Consider the following 12,165-nt stretch of genomic DNA (forward strand, 5'->3'; position numbering starts at 1 on the left):
GTTCTCTCTGTATGCGCCGTGCAGGCTGCGCACTTCCCGTAGCGGTTTCGATAATGGCGTCTGTCTCCGAGATGCGCTCGGCTTTGGGAAAATGAAGCGTAGAAGAGTCTATTTCCAGTGATTAAAGCGGGGGTTTCCATTTCGCGGACTTTGCCTCTCAGGATAAGGTTCCGATCTCAGTCTCAACGCCCAGCCCGAGATGATGAAGCTCAAGTCGAACCAAACGCGTACCTATGATGGAGACGGGTACAAGAAGCGGGCCGCCTGCCTGTGCTTCAGGAACGACACCGAGCAGGAGGTGAGTAACGGGGCCGGTGGACCGGGAGAAGGCACGGTGCGTCAGCTGGCTTATCTCAAACGCTTTGTTTGTAAGCCTCGTGCTAGCGGCGGTTAGCCTGGGACTAGTTAGCAGAGTTAGCCTAGCGTTAAACGACGCGACGAGCAATAATCAACGAAGCGACTCGGTGACAGCCGGACTGATTCACTGACATTCATCTGACGGATTGTGTTAAATCAGTTGAGATGTCATACGATTTTAAAGTACTGTGTCAATACCTTGGTAACCATGTCCAAAAAACATGGTAAATCCAATACGGTCCAAGTACATAGTGTTTTGGTTCTGAAATTCATGTGTCCCATGAATATGGCAAGAATATATGGTATATCTCCAACATAATAACGTTACCATGGGGATTTTTGTACGTGTAATGTAGCAACTATATCACTGCAGCACTTTATAAACTAAACCACTTTGTTCAATTGTTTGAAACCATAATTTCCCTGTAATAACATTTACATCATTAATGTCAGAAAACAAGGGCCCTCACAGGTGATCTTGCATCAAAAGTGAGGAACAAATCAGGATTTAGAAAGGCAAACATTTTTATAAATGCACATTATCGAAAACGGACCGTGCGTCGCCTCTCAATGACATCATTCCCGTGTAGTAACCATGGAAACACAAAGCCACTTTAATATCTGATGTTTATTATTAGACACTGTTTTGATCATGGACAGAAACTAATAATTGTTCTCAGCTCTACACAGTTAGTCTTATTGTTTAAATCTGGTGTTGTTTTACCGCCTAATAGGATCTCGCTCACTACAGTGTGAGCTGATGCACAGAGTCGCATTATAACATTATTTTAACACACTCAAATCTGTGTGATATGATAAAACAGCACCGCGTTACACACACACACACACACACACACACACACACACACACACACACACACGAGTGTAAGAAGAGGAAGCGCTTGTCTGACAGAATAAAAGCTCCGCCCAATCAAAAGTCAAGACACGCCTTTGTTTTGAATAAGCGACCAAAAAATTACATATTGTGCCTTTAATTGCAACGTGCAGCACATGTCTGTCATATAGGCTACATAAGATTATAATGAGAGTATGCTTTTAATGGTGAGACTTTTGTTTTTGTAATCCAGGCTCTCAAAAATGTTATATAAATTTGGATTTAGATTTATCGGCCAATATATCGGTTATTGGCTTTCAAATATAAAGAAATATCGGTTATCTTATCAGCCAAAATGTTTAGTCCCTTAATGAGACCCTCACAACATTTCTGAAATTACTTATATTATATTATATTATTAATATTTACTCAAAATGTGCTAGGGCTTTCACACCTACCTTGTTTGGTCTGGATTTTTGGTCTTTTCAGTTTGATCCGAATCAAAAATGACAGGTGTTAAAGGTCCCCCGGACCAAACAGATGAAATGTGGTCAGATGAAAAGAGGTAGTCTCGGTCTGGATCAAACTGAACAAAGGTTTGGTTTGTTTCTAGTGTGAAAGCATTTTCTGTCTGGTTTGGACTTTCAGATCATTTACAGGAAGTTCCGGTGGTTCCCGCATAGCCTAAACAACTAAAAGAAGACAGAAGACAGGAGGAGGAGACAAGGTTTATAAATTAAATATGGTCTGACAACATCATAAGAAGTCAAATGGAAAAAACGCACAAAAATGCAGACACTCTGAGTATTTTCGGAGAGGATGAGAGAGAGGGTCTGACTGTGCGTTCACATCAGACTCGTCTTGCGTGAATAAATCGTGCTATTCGTGCCTAGTTTGACGCTTGAACATCTTGAGTTTTTTCGCTTCACTCGTGCGTGACATTCACTTCACAACAGGTTCTAGTCATGAGAGGGGCTTCTGCTAGCCTGACGTGGTCATCCTCAGCTCTAGTCAGAATATGAGTCTGATGCTCCATTGGGCTGTGATTATTGGGCGTGATTCAACCCAACCAGGACAGACATCAATTGGATAGACCGACAACCAATCAGAGCAACGGAGTAAGTGACATACGTTGAGCGTTGCATAGTAGTGGGAAGTTCGGATCATTTTACGGATCTTTGTATCTCGTTCGGGAAAATGAACAAATCTTTTTTTAAGTCATTTTGTTTATTTCAGCAGAAAATATTTAAAATGTCACATGTTAAATTCCCCAACACGTCTAGTACTTGTGCAAACGTTGATCACATTTGTAATAAAACAATTATTTATAAGCTAATGCAGCCAAGGCCAAATTTGAAGAAATTATCAATTAAAGGGATAGTTCTGGTAAGGTCAAAACCGGCGCGATCATATATTCGCATTAGTGCATGTGCGGAACGGCCGAATGAGGCATCTACATATTATATATTAATGATCGCGCCGGTTTTGACCTTACCAGACGGAAGTAATGGCTGATGCGAACACTAGATGAGATTCGTCTGGATATGAGGTAAAAAATGTTTGCATATTTCATGCCACATTTTCTATCCCTTTCATTGCTCAGCTGGGTCTTCAGGCTATGCAGTCTGTTAACCTCACCTCCGAATCCGAGTCGTTCTCTCTTTTGTCCTCTCACATTTAATCACGTCTGTTCCCTGGAAAGATTAGTAACGTTACAGCTCTCCTGTCTTCAGGTTTGAGTTGTTAGTTCTGTCATCAGTGTCTGATGTGGGCCGTGACAGCCCAATAAGCAATGCATGAATCCCGAAAACAGGATTGATTAGTTCAGCTCTCGAGTCTTCGGGAGTCATTAGTTCTCACCGCCCCATAGACTGAGTGCAGAAGATCCGGTCCAGAACCGATGGCCTGTAGCACATGCACAGTCAACAGAAACTGAACAAGTTGCTCTCTGAGACAACTCACTGTTCCCGAGTCATATTTAAGATTAGTTCAAAAAGAAAGAATCGTTCACGAAGCATCACTAACGCACTTTTGTCAACAGAACTGCACACGCTGGAAGAAGCAGAAGAGTATGAGTGTAAATGATCTTTGCAGATGTTGTAATAAATTATTTAAGGATACACAGAGTATTTACTAACACAATCATAATTTTTGAGAGAAATAGTAAAGGTCAATGCATATACAAACAAGTTCTCCGTTTAGGCAAGGCAAGGCAAGTTTATTTGTATAGCACATTTCATACCCAATGGCAATTCAAAGTGCTTTACATAGAAATTAATTAAAACAGTGGTAACAAATGCATGAGAAAAAAAGAGTACCATATGGACGAATAGAAATGTAAAACAAGCATAGTTCAAAACAGTTGTAAAGACAATAATAAGAATAAAAAATAAAAATAAAAGGTCAGATCCCTGATATAAAAATAAACATTCTTCAGGATTAGAATGAATTCAACCCAAGTGCTTTTTGGTGACGTGGGTGATTACGTTATCTGTCCATCATCGTATAAAGACCGTCCTGACAATTTGATTTGTTCGAACAGTTTCTGTTTTATTCTGTAATGGCTCGAGTCCAGACCGAATTGCCCGAGCTCAAATGTTGTGGGCGGGGCTAAATTCAGATGGGATCCAGACTAGGCTTCTGCCAACCGGCTCGTCTCGTTGTGAAACGGCTGACATGAATCATTTTAAAGAACTGCGAATAAGCAAAACATTTTTGCGTTTTACAACTTCACAGATTGTCCGACCTCCTCACTCACTTTCTTCCAAGTAAGATCCTTTTTATTCCTGTTTCTATAAAGTATGCAGCTCCAGGTCACCACATATGATTTTGTCCTCATTGTTGTCACTACTAGAGCAAGCTCCTGATTGGTTAACGCGGCGCGAATATCCACCAAAGTTCCAATTTTTCAACTCAAACGCCCAAAACGCTCAATTTGCGCCTCGTCATTTGCGTAGCTGAATGTCTATCCGTGTCTTTGCTTTGAGTTAACATGTCACTGCCCCTTACTGCTTCGTTCACAAATGGTGTGAATTCACCATGAGAAGACGGGAGAGCAATGCCACCTGAAGATATTTGAACTACAGTTTGTTTTCAGTCCTTAAATAAAGATTTGAATGGTTATTAATCAGTGTATTGATTCATGATTCAGATCCAGTGTCGAACTGCTGAAATCATGTGATATTGGCGATCCTAATCATTAATCAATACGCTGATTCATAACCATTTGAATCTTTATTTGAGGATTGAACACAAACCCGGGAAGAGAAGACAATGCTGAATAAAGTCGTAGTTTTTGTTATTTTTGGACCCAAATGTATTTTGGATGCTTCAAGAGACTCTAATTAACCCACTGATGTCTCATATGGACTACTGTGATGATGTTTTTATTCCCTTTCTGGACATGGACAGTATAGTGTGCATACACTTGCATACGCTCTCAGACTAAATATAAAATATCTTAAACTGTGTGTGAAGATGAACGGAGGTCTTACGGGTGTGGAGCGACATTAGGGGGAGGAGTTAATGACAGACATTTCATTTTTGGCTGAACTAACCCTTTAATTGGCCTGTCCGGGATATTGTTCAGTCACTAACTTTCCGCCTGTCTGAAATCTTGTACCGTGTCCACACAGGTGTTATTGGTGAGCAGCAGCAGACACCCGGACAAATGGATCGTTCCTGGAGGAGGAATGGAGCCAGAGGAAGAGCCCAACGTCGCCGCTGCCCGAGAAGTCTGTGAAGAGGTTTGACTTTGATTTATGTGCTTCTCTAGGATTATGCATGAAATGGCCCACTTTATATTCGGTGGCCTTAACTACTATGTACTTACATTAAAAAATAACTTTTGCTGATATTGAGGTGAGATACGGGGAAATTTAGGGTCAGGTGTGGTGGTGTGGGTCAGTTTAAGAGTAAAGTTAGATGTCTGAGAAGTGCCAACTGTGTAATTATAAATGCAACTACAGAAATTAACATGTAAACAAAATAAACAATGTAAAAACATGTATGTATACATTAAGTTCATTGTATCAAATGATTAATTAAAATGGTAGTACATAGTAGTTAAGGCCACCTAATATAAAGTGGGTCCCATGAAATAAATCATGCTCAACATTCTATTAAAGGGTTAGTTCACCTAAAAATTTCAATTGTCATTAATTGCTCGCCGTCATGTCGTTTCAAACTTTCAGGACTTTCGTTCATCTTCAGAACACAAATGAAGATATTTGACATATCATTGACAACTACACTTCAAAAAGTTCATAAAGAGATAATAAAATGAATTAATATGAGTTGAGTGGTTAAGTCCAAATTTTCTTGAACAGACTCGATCACTTTATATGATGATTGGCGCGTGAGAGGCAAGATTGAGCTTCTCGAGAACCAATGAGGTTCATTCTGGTGTTACGCATCACGATTGAGCTTCTCGAGAACCAATGAGGTTCATTCTGGTGTTACGCATCACGGTTGAGCTTCTCAAGAACCAATGAGGTTCATTCTGGTGTTACGCATCACGATTGAGCTTCTCAAGAACCAATGAGGTTCATTCTGGTGTTACGCATCACGATTGAGCTTCTCGAGAACCAATGAGGTTCATTCTGGTGTTACGCATCACGATTGAGCTTCTCGAGAACCAATGAGGTTCATTCTGGTGTTACGCATCACGATTGAGCTTCTCGAGAACCAATGAGGTTCATTCTGGTGTTACGCATCACGATTGAGCTTCTCGAGAACCAATGAGGTTCATTCTGGTGTTACGCATCACGTTTGAGCTTCTCGAGAACCAATGAGGTTCATTCTGGTGTTACGCATCACGTTTGAGCTTCTCGAGAACCAGTGAGGTTCATTCTGGTGTTACGCATCACGTTTGAGCTTCTCGAGAACCAATGAGGTTCATTCTGGTGTTACGCATCACGATTGAGCTTCTCGAGAACCAATGAGGTTCATTCTGGTGTTACGCATCACGATTGAGCTTCTCGAGAACCAATGAGGTTCATTCTGGTGTTACGCATCACGTTTGAGCTTCTCGAGAACCAATGAGGTTCATTCTGGTGTTACGCATCACGATTGAGCTTCTCGAGAACCAATGAGGTTCATTCTGGTGTTACGCAGCACGATTGAGCTTCTCGAGAACCAATGAGGTTCATTCTGGTGTTACGCATCACGATTGAGCCTCTGGAGAACCAATGAGGTTCATTCTGGTGTTACGCATCACGATTGAGCTACTTGAGAACCAATGAGGTTCATTCTGGTGTTACGCATCACGATTGAGCTACTTGAGAACCAATGAGGTTCATTCTGGTGTTACGCATCACGATTGAGCTACTTGAGAACCAATGAGGTTCATTCTGGTGTTACGCATCACGATTGAGCTACTTGAGAACCAATGAGGTTCATTCTGGTGTTACGCATCACGATTGAGCTACTTGAGAACCGATGAGGTTCATTCTGGTGTTACGCATCACGATTGAGCTACTTGAGAACCAATGAGGTTCATTGTGGTGTTACGCATCTCGATTGAGCTTCTCGAGAACCAATGAGGTTCATTCTGGTGTTGCGCATCACGATTGAGCTTCTCGAGAACCAATGAGGTTCATTCTGGTGTTACGCATCACGATTGAGCTTCTCGAGAACCAATGAGGTTCATTCTGGTGTTACGCAGCACGATTGAGCTTCTCGAGAACCAATGAGGTTCATTCTGGTGTTACGCATCACGATTGAGCCTCTGGAGAACCAATGAGGTTCATTCTGGTGTTACGCATCACGATTGAGCTACTTGAGAACCAATGAGGTTCATTCTGGTGTTACGCATCACGATTAAGCTAGTTGAGAACCAATGAGGTTCATTCTGGTGTTACGCATCACGATTGAGCTACTTGAGAACCAATGAGGTTCATTCTGGTGTTACGCATCACGATTGAGCTACTTGAGAACCAATGAGGTTCATTCTGGTGTTACGCATCACGATTGAGCTACTTGAGAACCAATGAGGTTCATTCTGGTGTTACGCATCACGATTGAGCTACTTGAGAACCAATGAGGTTCATTCTGGTGTTACGCATCACGATTGAGCTACTTGAGAACCAATGAGGTTCATTCTGGTGTTACGCATCACGATTGAGCTACTTGAGAACCGATGAGGTTCATTCTGGTGTTACGCATCACGATTGAGCTTCTCGAGAACCAATGAGGTTCATTCTGGTGTTACGCATCACGATTGAGCTTCTGAAGAACCAATGAGGTTCATTCTGGTGTTACGCATCACGATTGAGCTACTCGAGAACCAATGAGGTTCATTCTGGTGTTACGCATCACGATTGAGCTACTGTTTCTATTCACTGATCACTGTTTATATGTGAATAAAAGCCTAAATTCAGCGATTGAGTCTTTTTAGTAAATCTGGACTGAACCGCTTGATTAATGTGGATTAGTTTTATGATCTCTTTCTGAATGTTTTGAAGCGTCAAAGTGGTATAGCTTCAAAAGCCTTACTTGTTTGGAACAACATGAGGGTGAAAAAGTTCACCCAAAAATGTACAATCTCTTTAAATGAAAATAGATGGTTTAAAGTTTCAAATGTCATTTGTAGGTGATCTTGTTAATTTGTCATGATTTCAGTTTCATTTTTTTTTTATGGCTAATGAGTAGGGGTGGGCGATATCTCGATATTTAAAATATATCGAGATATTTTTTCAGCTCGATATGGATTTGGACATATCGTATATATCGATATATTGTTTATATTAAATTCTGATTCCGCCACTTTGCTTGTTTGCCCTCTCTGTGTTGTGCTCGCGGAGCCTCGCGCGCCTCCCGCCTCTTGCTTTTGTTCCCCCTCCCCTCGCGTGTTGTCTCATTGATCACGGCTGCTTCCACAACCAGGTGAGGATTAGTTATCATGTTGACAAGCGCGCACGTTGTTCAGGACTCAGTTTAGAGACCATGTTTTCCTTCTAACACAACTGCTTGCTTAAATTTATAAAGAAATATTAATGTTCATCATAGTTCAAATCGCACGTTTCACCCACAGTCAGGTGATTGACACTACTGGTGCGAGACGCGGTCGCAATCATGCCATTTTATGATCTGTGTCTAACTGATCGCATAGTTTTCAGTTAAAATGTCAAAATGATCGCATATCATTTGATAACATTTAAAAAGTATTGCAATATCATTACTATTATTATTTTGTCAGCTTTATCACGGGATTATGATGAATAGGTCTATTCACGTTTTAACCAAGAGTGAAAAACGCGACATCCCGGGTGTCCTGAGACACAGTGCTCTTCTGTCAGTTGTACTGTATCATATTATCATATAGCCTACCTTCTGACATTCATATTTCGTTCTGTAACTGGAAAAGAAGTGAAATTCAGCTCATGTGTAGCCTACATGATCTGCATGATGAGTTTGAATTTTGTCAAACTCATGACAAACATCACTGTTTGAATTTTGATACAAATTTAACAGGAAATGGTGTTATGACAAAATCAGTTTAATTATATCTCAGTCATGCCCCCATCTTTCTGCAAAATGCTTACTGTTTACTTTAACTGTAAAAAAGGGAGTCTTTGATTCATCTTTTGAAAGCATGAAATAAATGAAAAGAAGGCAATATTATTTATTTTCTTTTACAGTTAAATTATTATTATTTATGTAATCAGGGAGTTTTTTATTTTTTTTAAATGTCGCAAAAGCACTTGACTAGCTCTTTGCACTTCAATTTAAAAAAAAAAGTTTTTGTGGTATTTGGCATATTTGTTTTTGCTGTAGTTTTTAGGGGGTTATTTTTCCTGTAAAGATATCGAGATATATATCGTATATCGAGATATAGCAAAATATATCGAGATATATTTTTTGCTCCATATCGCCCAGCCCTACTAATGAGCATAAAACACAATTTCTGACTGAAATGCTCAATGATTTTATTCGATATTTACTCAAAGTGGATTAAAGCTCTTCATCTCGGTGGAATGACCGATAGACCTGATAATTTTAATATGGGTAAATATCATGTAATTAATTGCCTGATTGATGATTTAGGCTGGAAATCAGAGCTTATTCAAATCACATTTGGACATCTGAAAACTGTTGCTGCGCAATATATCGAAATAATCAAAATATGTCAAATGTATATATCACAATATGCATATCGCAACGGCACGCAATATCTGAATGATTTGAACTTCAACATTGTGAAAAGTGTACGTTTAAGGTCGAAGCTGCGACGCATATAGCAGAGAATAGACTGGGCACAAGACCAGCAATATTAAACGCAATAACTTGTGAAAAAACATTCTTGCAGTCTTGCGCTGTCCGATACACACACACACCGAAACGTGTGCACAAGTCACCTCTCAGAAGCGTGTGATCCCTTCAGTTCAGTTTCGTGTCTACATTACATTAATGTTAAAATGATATTGTCAGATTTGTGACATTAAATTTAGCTAAAACACTGTTGGCCACTTTCAGAAGCGATACTTCCTTTTCCCAGAAAGAATATGCAACACATAAATGGTATAATTCTCAGTTAAAAAAATAAAATAAAATTTGTTTAAATGTAATTTAAATAGATTTTACACGCTAATTGCAAAAGTGTATCGCATATCGAATCTCATTATTTAACAAGGTATTGCATATCGCATTTTTTTTAGAACCTACTGAACATAGACTTAGTTTTTTCATAGTCATATCACAATAACTGTAGTAACTCTGATGTTCTGGCATATATATCTTTACTTGATCCATTGTGCAAACAAGGAAACTCTAGGTTTTCGCTCTGCTGACACTTGACCTATGGGGTTTCTCATAAAGAGAAGTGATAATGTTCCATCAGCTGAGATTTGTCACACACACTTTGGCTGGCCATCTGACTGAAGGCGGACATGCTGCTCATTCTGGGGCGATCGCCTTACAGTTTTAAAGGGCATTACGCTCAGATTAAGAGCTGCTCTTCACACCTCCACTGCCAGACAGTAGCCAAAAGTGACCCTGGACTATAAGTGTACCATGACTCGAGGACAACTGCATTCAGCGCGGCCACATTTCTAGGATTGTCCTGAAGCCTGAGACCACATGAACAATGATTTTTTGCATTTTAATGCATTTCTAGGTGACTAATCAAATGCAAGTAAATGAGTGTTATTGGTCATGTGACTGAGTCAGTAAGATGTTCTTGCTTGCGTTGAAGCTTAAAGGGTTAGTGCACCAAAAAATGAAATGTCTGTCATTAACTCCTCCCCCTAATGTCGCTCCACACCCATAAGACCTCCGTTCATCTTCACACACAGTTTAAGATATTTTATATTTAGTCCGAGAGCGTATGCAAGTGTATGCACACTATACTGTCCATGTCCAGAAAGGGAATAAAAACATCATCACAGTAGTCCATATGAGACATCAGTGGGTTAATTAGAGTCTCTTGAAGCATCCAAAATACATTTGGGTCCAAAAATAACAAAAACTACGACTTTATTCAGCATTGTCTTCTCTTTTGTTTTCAATCCTAAAATAAAGATTCGAACAGTTATGAATCAGCGTATTGATTCATGATTCGGATCGCCAATGTCACGTGATTTCAGCAGTTTGACACACGATCCGAATCATGAATCAATACGCTGATTCATAACCGTTTGAATCTTTATTTTAGGATTGAACACAAACGCAGAAGAGAAGCCAATGCTGAATAAAGTCGTAGTTTTTGTTATTTTTGGACCCAAATGTATTTTGGATGCTTCAAGAGACTCTAATTAACCCACTGATGTCTCATATGGACTACTGTGATGATGTTTTTATTCCCTTTCTGGACATGGACAGTATAGTGTGCATACACTTGCATACGCTCTCAGACTAAATATAAAATATCTTAAACTGTGTGTGAAGATGAACGGAGGTCTTACGGGTGTGGAGCGACATTAGGGGGAGGAGTTAATGACAGACATTTCATTTTTGGGTGAACTAACCCTTTAAGCTTAAACCTCAAATTATGCTGGGACCATTGAACATCAAACCTAGACTGTCACAATTAGGTCATTTGTAATAGTAAAACAATATACTATCATTCAGACACTCAGGTCAGTGAGATTTGTTTATTTTTGAGAGAGAGAGATAATACTTTTTATTTAGCAAGGATGCATTAAATTGATCAAAAATGACAGAAAAGGCGATTGTAATGTCACAAAAGATTTATAATATGATGCTTATTTTTTGAAAGTATCCAAAAAATCTGGGTTAATCAAACATCGAGCATATTATAATAATTTCTGGAGGATCACTGGAATAATGATGATAAAAATCCAGCTTTGCATAACAGGAATAAATTAGATTTGAAGTTATATTCACATAGAAAACAGCTATTTTAAATTGTAATAATATTTCACATTATTACAGATTTTACTGTATTTTCAGTATTTTTCTTTTCTTTTTTTTTTAAATCAAATTAGTCTTCTTTCAAAAAGTCTTGGAAAATCATACCAATCCCAAACTTTTGAATTGTAGTGTATATAAATTTTAAAAATGCAAAAAGCAATATTTCACTAGTGGTCTCATACTTTTGGATCACCGCTGTATAATCAGGACTAAATTTAGACCATGTTTGACGACAATCAACTACTCAAGTTGAGGTCAGCCGCCATGTTGTGTACATGACATTTGGCCTAAAGAGCATCATGATGGATCGCTATCACTCAGGACAGGTGTAGACTGTCATAGACTCCTGCTCGAGTCTGTTCTTGACCTCCGAAAGCATATCAGCTGTCAAATAAATTCCCACGCACCGCAAGCTAGAAGACCTGACCACATTAAAATGACTGATTCTTTAAAAAAACAAAAAAGGATTGTTTCAGTTTCATCCATTCGTTGTTTTATAGGCTGGTGTCAAGGGCACTTTAGGAAGACTAGTAGGAATATTTGAGGTAAGTAGAAGTGAAAGCATGGTTTTCTATAAAAGCTGATTTTTGTTACACGTTTAA

At 39.3% G+C, this 12,165-nt stretch overlaps 1 protein-coding gene across 2 annotated transcripts in view; it reads left to right on the forward strand.

The window, feature by feature from the left end:
- Window positions 1-12,165, forward strand: part of nudt3b (nudix (nucleoside diphosphate linked moiety X)-type motif 3b) — a 16,996-nt gene continuing 4,831 nt past the window's right edge. The window contains exons 1-3 of one of the 2 annotated variants that reach the window (XM_067460467.1): window positions 1-298; window positions 4,828-4,938; window positions 12,064-12,108. In XM_067460467.1, coding sequence (XP_067316568.1) covers window positions 200-298; window positions 4,828-4,938; window positions 12,064-12,108 — 255 coding nt within the window. In that variant the 5' untranslated portion in view covers window positions 1-199. The remainder of the gene's footprint in view (window positions 299-4,827; window positions 4,939-12,063; window positions 12,109-12,165) is intronic. The other variant, XM_067460468.1, reaches the window with a different exon arrangement.

The sequence above is a fragment of the Pseudorasbora parva genome, chromosome 12 (genome assembly GCF_024679245.1).
Source record: "Pseudorasbora parva isolate DD20220531a chromosome 12, ASM2467924v1, whole genome shotgun sequence".
In the NCBI taxonomy this organism is placed as follows: domain Eukaryota; kingdom Metazoa; phylum Chordata; class Actinopteri; order Cypriniformes; family Gobionidae; genus Pseudorasbora; species Pseudorasbora parva.